Source organism: Carassius gibelio, chromosome A5 (genome assembly GCF_023724105.1).
Source record: "Carassius gibelio isolate Cgi1373 ecotype wild population from Czech Republic chromosome A5, carGib1.2-hapl.c, whole genome shotgun sequence".
Taxonomy (NCBI): Eukaryota; Metazoa; Chordata; class Actinopteri; order Cypriniformes; family Cyprinidae; genus Carassius; species Carassius gibelio.
The window spans coordinates 10,442,049-10,459,239 of NC_068375.1; the positions used below are offsets into that span (position 1 = coordinate 10,442,049).

Here is a 17,191-nt window from a genome sequence, read left to right on the forward strand (position 1 = left end):
ATATATATATATATATATATATATATATATATATATATATATATATCGTTATTTACATTTGTATTTGTAATAACCATATGATCCATTCTGATCCATATGATCCCTTTTCCCAGTTCAGTTCGAAGCTGTATTTAATAAGCAATTTTAGTACCGCGTGTGTTAACCAAAACAATCACATGATTAATCAGTGGTCTGTGGGCTCAATGACAAGTTTAGAAAAAATACAAATAAAATAAGATAAATGTTTGACTAGAGCGCCTTCCTCATTTATATATATATATATATATATATATAGGCTATATATATATATATATATATATATATATATATATATATATATATATATATATATATATATATATATATATACTTAAGTACTTTTTCTAGTGTGTGTGTGTGTGTATACTCCGTCACATTGCAAAATATTCTTAAAACTGTAGTGTAGATTTCGTTCTTGGTGAATTTGCGCTTCGAACAATACAGACTAAAAAAATTAACTCAAAACAGCAGTCTTGATTAAGTCTGGTCTTTGACATGCAATATGCCTCTGCTCTGGTAACTGATTTAATTCATTAATATGCTTTCAAACACATCCGCTAAAGACACATCAAATAAAGTAAGAAAATATTCAGAGTGCATATTAAATTAAATAAAGTCCGTCACCCTGACGTATAACATAAAGAGGAGCAGCAGCTTGATTCAGTCTCTGACATCCTTGCCAAACTATTCACTGTTCAATACTTCTGTGGTATTCAAATAGTTGGGGGGAAACAATCAAAGTTACTGTTTTAATTTAACAAAAGAACAACATACATTTTACGTGTTTATTTTTGTTTTACCAAAGTGCATTTTGAGTCTTAAATGTTTGTCCGATACAGGTCCGTATTGTAAACGGGTTAATCGTGGCACGCAACCTGTAGGTCTGTCAATGTCTTCATAGTTCCCGGTCCGGTCACCGTCAGTCACGCGCAGCACTCTATGGAGACACACTGCGCGCTCTTTCCGGTTTGGATTCAAGTCCACTGACAAGGCGCTGAATACTCTGTAACTCGGTGCTGGAATCTTTCTCGGCGCAGGTTTTTGGTGAGTGTGATACTGAACCAGACGAGCGGCTGGTGACCTCAGAGTCCAGAGCAGCTGAAGTTGGACTCGTGGTCATTACTTCTCCCTTCAGATCGATGGCAGAGCTAGCCATGGGTGGGACAGCCGTTGTGAGCAAGGAGCTGTCGGGGACGTTCGGTAAAGTGTAAGGGCTGTACCTTAACCGGGGCCGCACCGCGTTTAGAAACGGATGACGGTGGACCGAGGAAGAGGCGGCGGATGAAGCAGCTGCAGCGGCGGCCATATACGTGTAAGGATACGGGAAGAGACCTCCAAAAGGAGACATAGCCAGACCCTACAGACAGGAGAGATATTTAACAAAATTAACTACTGAGATATTTTGTGTTGATCATTCACATCATTGTGCAGTGATGTAAACTGCCTTTAAGATCAACACATGGATTCATACAGTGGCGACAAATAAGGGAATAAGGCTTATACAAGATGCTGTATGTTTATTTATTTATTTATTTTTTTTATGAACACCTGTGGTCAAAATTGTGCAATTCATAATTTGTGATGAAAATAAAATCAAAATATGTCATCTTTATTTGATCCCTTTTTCCGTTTCATTTGACCTAATTTATTATTAAACACATAGCTACACAGGCATTTTTTTTTATCTTTATCTTAAAAAGATCTTGTGGCCTGTACTTATACTGTAAAATGTGATAACCTTCAATTGTTAACTTAAATATATATTTCTATCTGATTTAACTCATAAAAGTTAGCTTTGTTGGTATTGTGTATTTAGACTGCAAACATGAATAAAACAAATTATTCAGTACTTTGAATGCTACCATTTTAGGTTACCATTTTTTTGCAGTATAGATAGATAAATAGATAGATAGATAGATAGATAGATAGATAGATAGATAGATAGATAGATAGATAGATAGATAGATAATCTATATAATGACAATAGCAAAAATCGTCATTAACAGCTTTCTTGTTTTTAGAAATTAATTGTGAATCTGCACACATCCGTCAAGAACAGCTTTATTGCTAATCTCGAGCAACAGTTGTCAGTTGTTTTATATTTGCTGATAATTTATGGACTCTGCAACAAAGACCATTAAACACTGCAAGATATGCCACACCTCTTTTTTTCAGAAGTCTTAAAATGTAGCCTTAGAGCGTCCACCAGCAGCATTCATAAAGGGTTAGGGCTAAAGCAATTATGGCATGGCCTTCACTGCTAATCTTCATTAAAAGGCTTACCTGCGACGCCAGGACATGCTGCTGTAGGTGGAAGGGCAGCGGTGCCCCCGTCAGGCTTTGCGAGGGTGATGGCATGCTGCTCGTGTCCATCGAGCTGACTCCTCCGGAGGAAACTGCTGCCAGTATGGGGCCCATCCCTGCGGCCATGTTTGAGAAAGCGCCTCCCATATTGAACTGACTGGGGTGTAAGAGAAACGGATGGGCACCACCCAAGTGATTGAAAAACTGCTGCCCAGCCAGACCCTGCGGAAATCCGAAATTGTGCAAGTGGTTTTGATTTAAGTGCGCGGCGCCATCTGTTTGGACAGTCAATGGCATGTAATTTTCTTTGCTCACTGTCCGGCAGTCGTCTGCTTTGGCCTGTTCCCGGCCCGGACTCTTGAGTTCCTCACCGGATCTAGTGGTGCTAGAGATGAGCGTGATGGGACTCTGCCGTGAGTCCGCTCGTACTTTTTCAGTTCTCCGACCGACAGTCGAGTCACTTTCTCCGAACAGACTTTTGCTTAAACTCGCATCGTGATCCTTGGAGTCCTCAGTCGTAGTGGAAATTTTGCTCGAGTCTGGTCCCTCTTTCACGTTTCCATCTTTGTCTTCGTCATCGCTATCTTCATCACTGTCACAAAAATCTATAAGAAAAAATATTTTCAAGCAAAGGAGTTAAGGAACGTTCTGAGACCATTTACAGTTTAGCCCAATCAAGGAGATCCAAATGAAAGTTTATATTAGACACGTGTCACTTTTTATAAAAAAAAACAGACAGCAGCGCTGCATGCATATCATTTTAAAACAGCAAAATGCACATACAAAAAATAAAATAAAATAATAATAATAAAAATAATAATAATAATAAAAATAACTTAAATACATACTAATTTCGTGCCATAAAAACAGTAATATACTTGTGAATTTTTTGGACTTTGTTGCAAACGATTTTAATTTAGCCTATCTTGATTAGTCTTGAAAATCTTTTGTCGTTTTTATAACGATAACAAATTATCTAATGCTGCTTTCAAATGAGCAGTCCTTCACAAAATAATTAGTATTATTACCCTGAGAAATATTTGGGCGATGCAATTGTGAAGGGTTGCTTTTTATTCGAAAGCAAAGGCCATATTTCTCATATGGACACATGTCTTATCTGACTCACATACCTTTTAAGTTATTCTGTCCAACAGTTGAGACAGCAGGAGACGAAGCCTGGCGAAAACATTTGAAGGACGCTTGTTCGCCTGAGGAATCGTCTGACGTCCCGTTTTCTTTTTTCTGCTGCTCCTCATAGGAACGCATCGATTGCAGAGCTAGCTGTTTTCTGTATTAAATAGTTAAAGACAGAACTTGTTCATGATTTTTTTTTTTTTTTTACGATCAAAATAAATTCGTGTAAAATGCATGGAAACTTAATGCTGTACTATATAATCAGTGTCCTGAATTTGAGAATACCATGCATGCTGTAGCTAGGGGAAAATAAGCAGTTCCTTCAGTCGTACCTTTTTTCGCGTCTCCCATTTCCAGTGTCACGAAATCCTTTTGCAAAAGGATTGTGATCGATTTTCAGCTGTGTAATCTGAAATGAAATAACATGCAAACAACATAACATGAATAAAGATAACTGAAATCTTTTTCAGTTACATTAACCAATTATTTGAATATCTGAATGCTTTATTTATTTTTTTATTTTTATTTTTTTGCATGTGACAATTATTTGCAGCCAATTGAAGCATATTCAAAACTCACTAAAGCTGTATGACTCACTACGATTATGATTATGTTATCATTTTATAGTTTAAAGGGCTGGTCTATATGTTTGTTCAAAATCAAAATACCCATATTACGCTTGCAGTGACTTGCCTCAAACTTCGGTATTTGTAACACAGGGGCATTTCCAGCTCATAAATATTGAGAATCTTTTTATATCTACAACCTCCCAACATGAATTCAGTCTCCCCACCCCGTCATCCCATACGCATTTAGTGCTGTAACAGTGTGTTCCTGCAGAGTTAAAGGTTACGTTACATTTCAGCTGTTTTGCAATAAATTAACACACATACAATTTTTTCAGTCTCTTTTTTCTCTTCCGTCCCTCCCTCTATGACCAGTCCTCCCTACCTTCCTCCCTCCCTCTTCTCATTCTTTCACAAACACACGCACGCACACACGCACACATACACACAGGTTATATTTCATTTATTTTAGAAGTTAAAAGTTAACAATTCAACAGTTGGTGCATGGAAACCCATGTGTGTGTGTGTGTGTGTGTGTGTGTGTGTGTGTGTGTGTGTGTGTCAAATTGGAGAAAGTGGCAGAATGAGGCAGTGCAAGTATTACTGTCGTTAATGCTTTGCAATATGATGTAGGCCTCACAGTGATACATCTAAGAATAAGTATATTATGGAAATGCAGTGCATAATAACTTTATTCAAGACCAAAGTACTGAAAGCACCAAACATTACTTGTCCTTTAAGGCTACAGTTTATATTAATATTTAGTGCAAAGTATTTAGCAGTGTGGCAGGTTATCAGATCAGTCAGATTTAACACACAAAGTTATTACCAACCTTATCGTTCTGGTAGGCAGTGACAGCAATGAAATCTGTCTCAGGGAACACGTAGGTCCTGAACGTGCTATATGGGAGTTTCAGTATGTCGTTGGCTCTCACAATGTGAAATCTTGGCTGGTATTTGTGCATTGAGTTTAGTATGGTCTGAAACATAAATAAGGACGAAGTTTTATAAAATTGCTTGATTTTCAGTAACGTTTTTAAAAATGAGTAAAAAAAATCGTATTTATTATACACGCTTTCTACATACATTTTATTCACTAAAAAGTCATAGCGTGCATTTTTCTCTCTGCTCGGACAGTATTTGTGTGCATGAACAGTTGCAATTAAATTCAAATTCAATCATTTCAGTACCAAAAAATTAATAAAATAAGATTTGTTGGACAAGTTTTAGAAATTTTCTGCAGAAATTCTATAGACATTTTGTAACGATGAGTTCATAAATGCATGCAAGCACTGAACACGTATTTAAGCAACCATAATAATAATATAATACATTTTAAATACGTAGCTGACTGGCACTTACAAATCCATGCTTGTCGGAGATGTTGTTTGTCAGTTTAAGTTTGTGAAAATTGACGACTTTAGACATCCATTGCTCGCCAGTGGCCGGACTGTCGGGGTGAATGTACATCCGTTTTGGCATTTCGGGGTCAGCCTTTCCTGCCACCATCCAGCGAGAGTTGTGAAATTTATACCTGCAGTCATCAGCCGCCACAATATCCATCAACAGAATATATTTGGCCTTTTTGTCCAAGCCCGTGCATCTGACTTTAAACGGAGGGAACATTCGCCTGCAGAGAAGATCCGAGATGAATTAGCAGTGTTTTATCGCTGTACAAACAACATGGATCTAAATCCTGCACAATTATTTTACTGGACGGCTGAATTTTCCTTTCGAGAGAAACATTAATTGCAGACATCCAGTCATTCGAACCTGTTGTGTGGAGATGAAGGGCTAGGCCCAGCCATCAACCCTAGCTTGTGAAATACCCCCAAATCTTAACGCAGCGCAACAATTGAACAATGCAGAACTGATGAACTTAACTTTACGGCAAAACTAAGTTACAAATGAAACCTTGTTAATCTGACACCACTGAATGTAGTATTTCACTGTTTAAAATCAACTTCGGGGCAAAATGAATTGTGCAAGTCTCTACATTTATTTGTGAAATTAAGTATAATACTTGGTATTAGAGATGTTTGCATTTGCACTAAAATAAAACGTTTATTATTATTATTATTATTATATTTGAACAATGACTGATTTAGATTCAGACATTTCTGGGCCTAGTTCAAGTTGGGTTGTATTTTATTCGTTGTTCAAAAAACATTTGCTCAAACAAAAGCAGAATAAACAATAAAAAGCAATACGCATGTACAGCTAGTTTGCGTGTATGTGCTCTTTTAAAGAAATCTGTGAGTCACTCAGAGCAATAAACCAATCCGAATTCCTGTTTGATAACAATTATAATCTCGGTTTCACTTATTTAATTTAGAAGCGCAGGCCATTTATTGAATTATTCCAGTTTACCTTCCAGATTTGGTGATAACCATTTCTGTGCCGCGCTTGTGAAAAAGCTCCCAGAGTTCCTTGCCTTCGAGGTGAACTTTGGGGTCGTCTTCAACCTCCTCCTCGGGCTCCAGTGTCTTGAGAGGCCGGAGATGCGCGGTGGCGGCTTGGTGTCCCAGAGAGGAGAAGTGAAGGCTGGTCTCTGCTGCGCCCATCAGCTGCTCCATTATTGGTTTGCCCAGCGCCCCGGGCAGGGACAGGGAGCCGTTAGGTGGCAGCGCCAGGGCCGGGAAGAAGGGCGGCTGGTGTCCCAGCATTGCGCTCATGGCAAATTCCGGACCCCGGTGAGGTAAAAACGGGTGATATGCCATACTGGATCCTTGAATAACTGGATCTCTCATCGGGAAGCTCATTCAAGTCCAGATAGTAGATGCTGTGTTCCTTAAATCGAGCGTCTGGAGGTAGGATACAATCAGCTAAATGTCTGCGCCGGAGAAGTCCTTCACCAAGTCCAGCGTCTCTGCGACGCCTCGGTGTGTGAGTCTCTCAGTTATTTCTCTAGCTGGATTCCAACAAAATATCTAAAAGAGAAAGTGATAAACGTCTATCCATTAATCTTCCCGGTTGCTACTTGTCTTTTGTCAGAGCGATATAAAATCGAGAAAATAAAAATAAATCAATGAAATTAAAGTCGACCGAGTCAGTGTATGTCTGCTTGCGGCGTACGTCGGTGTCCTTTGGATTTCGTTAAAACAGACATTCCGGTATTAATGAGATCGTCCAGAGTCCTGCCAAAGAGATGTGTTGAAATATTTCGTTGCCTCGGAATAATTCCTCTGTCTTTACTTGTTGGAGGTATACACCTTCACACGCTCTCTCACACACTTTCTCTCTCGTCCTTTCACGCGCACACACATTTCAGCAGTTATGCGGAGAACAGGGTCCAGCACAGAGATATTCCCAGTGCTTCTGAACTCCATAGGCTTCAGCGGTGTGGATGTGTTGCATGTTTCGAGCAGCAGCCCTCTGTTGATTGGCTCTTTGACGCTTTCGGACCAATTGTGTTGCTTTGTAGGCGTGGTTTTAACAGGTCGGGTGGAGGGGAAAGACTTCAGACTTATAAAAAGGTGTTTGAGAACTCTATTGCTGCCGCGAAACAGCGTTGCTTTGCGCTCTGTTGTGTGAATATGTCAACATCATTAGGACACGCATCTGTCGGTCTGTGGGACCCAGAGAAGCTGATCTTCCAAGTCTCGTGCGCACAGCGTCACTGTTGGCCTCTTTTCTCGCACAGAGGATCAAATAAATGCAGACGCGTATTTTACCTGAGAAATGCAACAAGAAACAGACAGTATTTTTGGTATTAGTTAAGAGATGCAGATTATTATTTTGGAGATCTTGCATTTGATCAACTTTAATTTTATGGGGCAAATAATCTTTGTTCTAGTAAAGTGCTGTATCGTAGGCTATCCCATTCGATCCTTCAGGGTTTTTTTTTTTCTTTTTTCTTTCTTTTTTTGTTACCAAGCTGTCATATTGTGACCAGGACAATATCGTATATCTGACCGCATCCTTTTGGCAGTCGGCGAGATTTAGTAAAAAAAAAAAAAAAAAAAAACAGGTTCAGACTTTATATTCAAGATTCTTTTTTAATTCACCCCCCCCCCCCCATATATATATATATATATATATATATATATATATATATATATATATATATATATATATATATATATATATATATATATATGTCTTGAACAATATATATAGGCTATATATATATATATATATATATATATATATATATATATATATATATATATATATATATATATATATATATATATATATATATATATATATTGTTCGAGACACAAAGAACATATTAAATAACTACAGCATGAGGAGTGTCATCAAATACTAAAATAAATAAAATAGCCTAGGCTACTTTCGACAAAACTATTAGAAATATAAATGTATATTTTCGAATGTAATTCGAAAAAAAAAAAAAAAACATCTGTATTAAGTGTATTATGAAAACAGGCTGTTGTTTTCACTCAATTATCAGTGCATTGCTCAATGTTCTCTTTCGAAATGCCGCAGACAGGTCGCATGTTACATTGTTGTGGCGATAAGTGCTCGCAGCTCACTGATCTGTCCTGTTTGTCAGTGTCTGTGCAGAAGCCGAACACTGGCGCCTGTCACAAAACTCTGGATTAATTCACACGTAAACAACAGAGGGTCGTGGACAGACAGCTGAGTTCAACAGTGCCTGACTCAATTATCTAGCCAGCAGGACAGATAACCTGTTTGTTACATCTATCACCCTTCATCAATTGGCCAAATAGGCCACTACCGTGTGTTATCAAAAGGAGTCATCTGTCCTGCGTAGGATTAAATTGGGTCTAATAAGCAATAACACAGTAATAAGCACCTTGGCTTTTTATAATGCACACTAACTATAGGCAAACATAATTAACAAATATCAGTATTAAACGAAAGGCTGTGAGATAATTAGTAATTTGGTCGCTATGCGTCAGTGTGTATTTTTGAGCCAGGTCTCATGAAAATGCGATTTTACCAACGTAGCTACATTTTACAAAAAGTATTTTACCTTGGCGGATTGCTTATGCAGTTGATGCAAATAACACGGTGGCATGCAGTCACATATGTCCTACTTACTCATATTAATCAGTATGATTAGGGTTTTAACATAATTTCCCTTAGATATGAGTGCACGGTCGAGTGTGAGACCCACAAGCGTAGTAATGCTAGACTTGTTTGTTAACGGCAAACAAATTTATTTGACTCTAAAAATGACAGTGTGTCCAAAATGATGCCAAGCGCCAAACACTATTATCGCTGTACTCCCGACTGTAGTGATGGTGCAGCTTGATCTGGCCGATTTCTCTGTTTTTGCCTGGGGATTATATATATATTTCAGAATATATAATCCCCAGGCAAAAACAGAGAAATCAGATCAAGCTGCACCAACACTGTATGTATACATCTCCAACTGATCCACAAGGAAGGGGGCAGAGTGCTACAGTGCTATCTTATCTTTGGCTACCAAGTTAATTAATGCAGCCTCTGGAGATCGGTCAGTATACTATGTAAAGTTGTACTGTTTATGTTTCTCATGGATCCCAAGAAACAGCTGCAAGAGAGAGCAATTATAGATGCTTTGACAGTGCTGCTCCTCCTTTCTTTTTAATTTAAAACAAGAATATATACTGGCTAATAGAGAAAACCAAAGACTCAATTAATTGAATCTGCTGAAACATTTAAATTGACATGTAAATCAGGGACTCGTGCACTTATTATTTTTGAGGGGGCACGAGTCAAAATCTCCCATTATAATCATTGAAGCTGTTTACACTGTGAAATACATATCTTACATCTTACACACAAATGCCCTTTGTTGTTTCTGATGAGAGAATTAATTAGCCAGAGAGGAAAATTCAGTCAGTGATGTGCCCAGTGAACAAAACTCAGTGTTTCAGCGATGACTCATCTGAAGGCCTCTGATTGGCCATTGCATTCATAAGCTCAACAGATATAAGCTCACGTGTGATTGGTTATAATGCGCAGCTCTGTAAAAACGCGCATGTCTCTGGTTCAACACCAGCCATAACACACACACACACACAACACAAACACACGCACACACACATAGATGAGTGTTCCTGTGGTGAAGTGGTAGAGCATAGCCTTAGCGTCGGTTCGATTCCCAGGGAGCACACATACTGGTAAAAAATGTATAGCCTGAATCCACTGTAAGTCGCTTTGGATAAAAGTGTATGATAATTATATATATTAGTATTCGGAAATGTTTGCCTTTTGGAAGTTGCATTCCAAATCCACTTGGCTCTGAAAATCTGAGGGGCACGTGCAAGGTATTTGGGGATGTTTTTCTTGATTTAATCTGTCAACAAATCTCTTGAGGTTCTAAGAGATGTAAGAGGCAAACTGTTCGTGAGAAAGACTTCATGATCAGTCAACAAAAACAAATCCTACTTGATGCAGTAGCTCCATAATGTGGTTTCCTAAATCTTGGAGGAATGTACATACCAGGCAGACAAAATCCTTCAAATTCTTCTGAGGTATTCAGCAATTTCCATTGACAGAGATTTCACTTAGAAGTTTTTTTTATTTTAGTTTTTTATTTAATTGGCAGAAATCTTTGCTTAGAATTTGATTGTGATGCAGTGGAACATATACTTTTTAAATCATGCAGAGAACATGTCATAGTTTTGTTGACTTTGAAGTCATTAAAGTCTGACACTTTTATGGTCGACACAATGCAACACAGGTGGGAACATAATTTAATGGGATGGTTCATAACACTTGACTTCTGAATTTTGGCACCACATTCAACAAATGATTTACCTTTGCACAGAAGTACAAAGTGTCCATATAATTTCTATTATAAAGATTTTAGGAAATCATAAGGGAGTTCCTCTAGGTGGCCACAATTAAAATTTTTGCCAATACTAATTCATTTTTAATGGTCCTGGTGTGACTTTTAAAATGATTTTTAAAATACAAATGTGTAGCTTCTCAGTAAGCATGAGTTCACAAAAACTACATGCATCTTAATTACACAAGTATTAACAAGTTATGCTTAAAACATGACCCTGTGGGACATGTCCGTTTGTTAGAAGGATTTCATTTCAACTGCCCACTTGACAAAACTTTATTTTAAATTACACACAATAAGCACACTCTTAATGAAATTTCATTTAGATGAGATGATAAACAAAGGGATCCCTTAGTCTAAAGGTTTAGATCACAGAAGAGCTCCCTCCCCCTTGTGTTTGAACTACAGTGATTTGGGATCTACTACAGAGAAATTCTTGTAAATTCACTGCAGGGTTTTCAAGTTTGGATTTCTTTCCAGCACTGCTACGTTTTTATTTCATAAATGCTACAGAAATGTTGTGGTTTGGATGTTTTCACTTTTTTTTTTTTTTTTTTGGTCTAGTCCTCTAGAGCATATCTACATATATTTATCTGTATTTGATTTCTTGATAACACTTTATAATAACTTTGATTAATAAATCATTAACAAACATTATATAATGCTTAATGGATCATTAGTTAAAATATATTCAAAGAGTTAGATCTACAAATCTACAAATGATTTTAACAGATGTTATAAAAATATTAAAAGACTTTATTACTGAACAACACTTCTGCTGATATTGAGGTGTGATATGGATAAAGTTAGGGACAGTTTTTTTGGTTTGAAAAAATCTATTTGTTTTCTCCCATAACACCCTATGTACTTGCTACATCATTAGAAGAATGGCATCTACGCTAATATTAGTCTGTTTCTCTCTTATTCTGAGGTCACCGTAGCCACCAGATCCAGTCTGTGTCCAGATCAGAGGGTCACTGCAGTCACCCGGATCCAGTACATATCCAGACCAGATGGTGGATCAGCACCTAGAAAGGACCTCTACATCCCTGAAAGACAGCGGAGACCAGGACAACTAGAGCCCCAGATACAGATCCCCTGTAAAGACCTTGTCTCAGAGGACCACCAGGACAAAACCACAGGAACCAGTTGAGTCCTCTGCACAATCTGACTTTGCTGCAGCCTGGAATTGAACTACTGGTTTCGTCTGGTCAGAGGAGAACTAGCCCCCCAACTGAGCCTGGTTTCTCCCAAGGTTTTTTTTCTCCATTCTGCCACTAATGGAGTTTTGGTTCTTTGTCGCTATCGACCTCTTGCTTGCTTAGTTGGGGACACTTCATTTACAGCAATATCGTTGACTTGTTTGCACAGATACTATTTAAACTGAACTGAGCTGAGCTGGATGATGACATCACTGATTTCAATGATGAACTGCCTTTTACTGAAAAATGAGTGTTTACTACTGTCATTTTGTATCATTGAGACACTATTTTCCTAATTAATGTGGTACAGTTGCTTTGACATGATCTGTATTGTTAAAAGCACTACATAGATAAAGGTGACTTGACTTGATTTCTGTTTATTTATAATTCAAGAAATATCCTGTATAATGATATACTGAAGAGTATTATACCAATGTGACTGTTGAGGCACCAAAATTACAATCTGTTATGTTTTTGGCAATCATTTAGCTAAACTTAACCAGCCACACTTTACACAAAACTTATTAAATTAGCTAACAGTCCAATGCCCATGAAGATACTAAATGATTAGTTATTGTTTATAAACATTACAAATGATGAATGGTTTCAACATTAGATTGAGTACTGCAAAAACACAAACAAATGATTAATAAATGATTAGTAAATATGTGTGTATAGGGTAAATTCAGGTCTTTTGGGACACTTTTTGCCATTGAGATGACTGCACATAAAGGTATTAATGATTAGTAAACATTTGCAAATGATGAATAGTTTCCACTGTAGATTGGGTACTGCAAAAACATGAACAAATAATTAATAGATTATTTGTTAAGATTTGTAAATAGAGGTCTACACAATGAACAAAGTCCAACTATGAAGATCATATGAAGTCAAAGTTTACTAACATTTGTAAGCATTTCAGTGTACATTACCTAACGATTAACATGTGATTATTTAATGTTTAGTAAGTTCATTAGTAAACATGAACAAAACATTATCTAATATTTCTAGCTATGAGAATATATATTAAGTAAGTATCTGTTGAGCATTATATAATGTTTGTTAATGGTTTATAAATTAAAGTTATATAAAGTGTTACAGATTTCTTATATTTCAGCAAGTAGATGCTCTCCCTGCAGAATCACTCATTCTGCTCTTTTGTGGTCTCCATAAACCCTATAAATATATGCTGGTTTATAAATAATTCTGCACTGTCTCAGCTGGATCAAGAAAATTAAATTATGGGCAAGCTAAATATGAAATTCCAGAGTACACTGTATATTAATGGTAAAGTAAAGGTCCTTTTGCAAGATACTGTCCTTGACACGTGACTGATGACACATGGGAATTAGCAGGGTCACTGTAATTATTACACTGATTAACTAATTAAAGAGCAGTATCAATCTAAATTTGTCATGTCCAGTGTAAATATTTGATTTTATAATGAAGCTTCTTGAAGTTAAACTATCCTTATCCTTCATAATCAATGAATTCTGCTCTAAAGCAAAGTGTATGTTGTATATACTTTCTCAGATGTTACTGAAGTAACCACATTTATCTATTTTAACTGGTTAATGAACCAATAAATCTCATGCAGTTAAAAATGAACTGTTGCACAGGAATCCATCCATTACCTCCCTCATTCATTTCAGGTGTATAACAATATAGACAATTTTCTGGCTAAAATGCAGTTTATAGTAAAAAAAAAAAAAAAACTGTCGGTGCTATTTATGCATATTTACATAGTGATGTTTGTATCAGAGATGCAGAATCACATTCACATCAATGGCTACGTGGCTTTTTTTCGAAGGCATGGACACGAATATTATAATTTATTCTGGTATACTTTTAGAATGTCACGTCATTAAAGGAAGCCTCTTTAGGTCTTTTATATTTCAAATGCGCATCAGATGCGCCTTTCTCCGTATGTGTGGAAAGTAATATGATCTCTGAATATATGGTGTAAGGGGTGTTGAAAAAACAATGTAATACCCAGCGCTCACTTTAACTCAAAAGCGTTTGAATATTTGTCTGTTTCCAGTATAGCTGACATAAAGTGACTTCTTGAAAACAAAAGGAAGTCGATTGCGGTTATGAGCTTTCATCTATTAAAGTTCCCACAGCTGTTTTGCATGAAGAGGGGGAGTGTTTCCGAGTCTAGCCAACCTGATTGGAGCAGAAAGCGCCAAATAAGATGGAAGCGAAAAAAAGAAAAATAGCTTTACTCGTCCAAACGTGCAATATAAACACCCAAGCGCCGTTGATTTCTAGATTTTCACTGACACACTAAAGGAGATACAGAGTGTTTTAAATCCCTTTAACAAGCAGATGGGATGGGACACACACACACACAGCTGTGTATGACAATACAGAGTCTTTCTCAACACCTTATCCAAACCACACAAAGGTACATTTTATTCTTCATAAAAAATTAAAAAATAAAAAATAATTATAATAAAAAAAAAAAAAGTAAAAATAAAAGTAAAAATAAAAATTCAGCGCCTCTTTCAAATTCAAAGGTGTGGAATTTAGGACAAATCTTCAAACGTTTCTCTAGCACTAGGCTACACCGTGAAAACACTGGGCTACCAATCAGCGAAACTGACAACAGAGGCTCACGAACCTTTGCTGCAAATTGGTGGAGTTGGGGGATGCAGCATGCTTATTTAGCCTATTTATTTATTTTTAAAAACACAAATTGTATTTAAACACACTTTGTATGAAATTGTACGACATTGCCTATTCGTAAATACTTACAGGGGACATTTTAGAGATCTAGTCATTTGGCCTCTATTTGAGATCTGTATATTGGGGGAGGCACTTTCATTATTCATAGATGATGTAGTTCAAGGTCTGACCACTCTGTTCATGTACAGTGACTGTCATCATGCAGTTTGTGAGTGCCATGATATAGCATACAACTCGAGACATTTTTAACATGGCAATGTGAAAATAATAATTAATAATAATAATAATAATAATAATAATAATAATAATAATTAAGAGATGAAAGAGAAAATGAGAATCGATTATTTAGCACACGCTAACCTCTTTTCAAATTTATATCAGTATTGATCATATTATATCTCTATTGGAATTAGATGCTTATACTATTTACAGCAGAAATTCATAACACCTTGTCGTGTGTGATGTAGATTTAGACCTATTAGACGCTGAAGTTTAACCAGGACTTTTTATTTTCGTCTGTACTGTGCACTGGCTTTGTAACGCATTAAACCGTTTAAGTGTGCTTTTTTTTTGTCTCGATTAACTGTGGAAGCAAGGAGAAAAGATCCGAATTACCGAATTTTAGTCCTAGTTGAGCATGCTTTTGAGAAACGTGCATAAACAAACAAATAAATAAATGAATAACCTAGTATTTGGTAGCTTCGAAATAACCTGCCCGTTTACAGTAATGTCAGCATCCACCCTAATGTGAGTTCACACATGACACAACATAAATGTGTTGACTCTCCAATCAAAACAAACAAATTCATACTTTCTCTGATTTCAGCATGCACATCCAATTCGAACACACAACGCACCCTTCAACAAAACAATTCAAATCCGATTATGAAACATTCTGGTTTTCACAGGGGTCGTGTAAGATCCACGGTCCACAAAAAGGCTGCAGGGCTTCACAAATGTCCTTGGCGACCCACTGTGGCCTATGAACCTTTGACATACATAGAAAATGAATTGGTCACTGTATTAACGAGGAAGGTGGGATTCCAGTTAATTAGTGGCGATTGGATAAGGGTGGACATTATTTGATTTGTCCCCAGACCCCAGTTTGTTGTTGGGGATCAGCTTTTGTGTGTGTTAAATGAGAAGTGAGTATCGCTGTGCCTGTGTACAGAGTGGTTTTGTGAACTGGCGACAGCTCCAGTCCATGGGAAAAACGTAATCACAGGACCTCATTATCTCATTTTTCTCGCCATCTTTAGGGGGCAAACCCTAATCAAGCATGGCACAGAACTCTCTCTTTCTCTCTCTCTCTCTCTCTCTCTCTCTCTCTCTCTGTCTCTCTCTCCCTCTCTTACACACACACACACACACACACACACACACAGACGCACAAATGAACGCACCTCCTCTCTTGTCTTTTGCACGAAATGCAGGCTACGTTAACAGTGAAAAGAAATTAGTAAACGAAGGAAGTGTCTGCGGCATTCTGTTTAGAGTCCATAAAGATGAATGAGAAGCAGTTAACAGTCTAATTGTGTAATCCAGTGTAACTTCTGAAATAAGGATGCTGGGAATGGTTTGCTGTATAGGCTAGTCGTAAACTACCAGTTAGTGTTAAAAGTCAATGCATATATATCAGTAATGCAATATAAACACAGTTTATATATATATATATATATATATATATATATATATATATATATATATAACAACTGATGCTGACTTAAAATTGCTACTTCAGGCAAATGCTGAGTTTATTTAATGTTAGCGCTTGCATGATGTCCACTTTAAAAATTAAGACTGATCTCTAGTCGAATAATTCTAAAATGATACAATGAACACACACTATTTTAATTATTGAATATATTTATTGATACCAGCTCATCCAATAGATTACAGTATTTCACCGTTGTAATATGATCCTTACACCGCAAATTCTCATTTCATTATAACGGGTAGACAGCAGTCTAGAAATTGCATCAGCTAACAAACAACATTTGTGGCCAACATTTTAATGATCTCAGATTCATCCCCTGCCCTGCAGATATGACTCCAGCAATCAAAAAGCAAAAACTGTCAAAGGGATTTACACCTGTCTCGTTGCCCCTCAGCCCGTAGATTAGACTACTGGAGCCAGGTTGTCTGGAACCCGTGAGCTACTGCACCCTAAATCCGGATTAAACATGATAAAATGATCAGCAAAACGCCACTGGTATATGCATGATGAAGCGAACCTCAATGAGCGCAAACCAAACAAACAACGAAAGTAAAGCGGAATGAAAGCGCCAACATTATTCCATGTACTTGCCGGTCCAGCGCGTCTCTGCTCTCGTAGAAAAGTGTTTTATGTCATGAGATTATGAGACTCCCGTCTGATGCGGGTCACTGGTCCCAAGACACTCCTGGTTAGAGGGAGTCATTTCTCAACAAGCCTTTTAAGTTGGCAGGCGAAGGCGTATTATGACAGACTTCCCTATTTTCCTCTTCGA

General features: G+C 37.2%; 1 protein-coding gene across 1 annotated transcript; it reads right to left on the reverse strand.

The window, feature by feature from the left end:
• Positions 1–362: 362 nt before the first annotated feature.
• LOC127992970 (T-box transcription factor TBX3) lies at positions 363–7,645 on the reverse strand. The gene is made up of 7 exons (XM_052591687.1): positions 6,414–7,645; positions 5,406–5,673; positions 4,877–5,023; positions 3,810–3,886; positions 3,474–3,631; positions 2,323–2,948; positions 363–1,396 (listed from the first exon to the last, which is right to left on the reverse strand). Exons 1-7 carry the CDS (start codon positions 6,803–6,805, stop codon positions 977–979), a joined length of 2,088 nt encoding a protein of 695 aa, XP_052447647.1. The 5' UTR covers positions 6,806–7,645; the 3' UTR covers positions 363–976.
• Between the last annotated feature and the right edge of the window lie 9,546 nt (positions 7,646–17,191).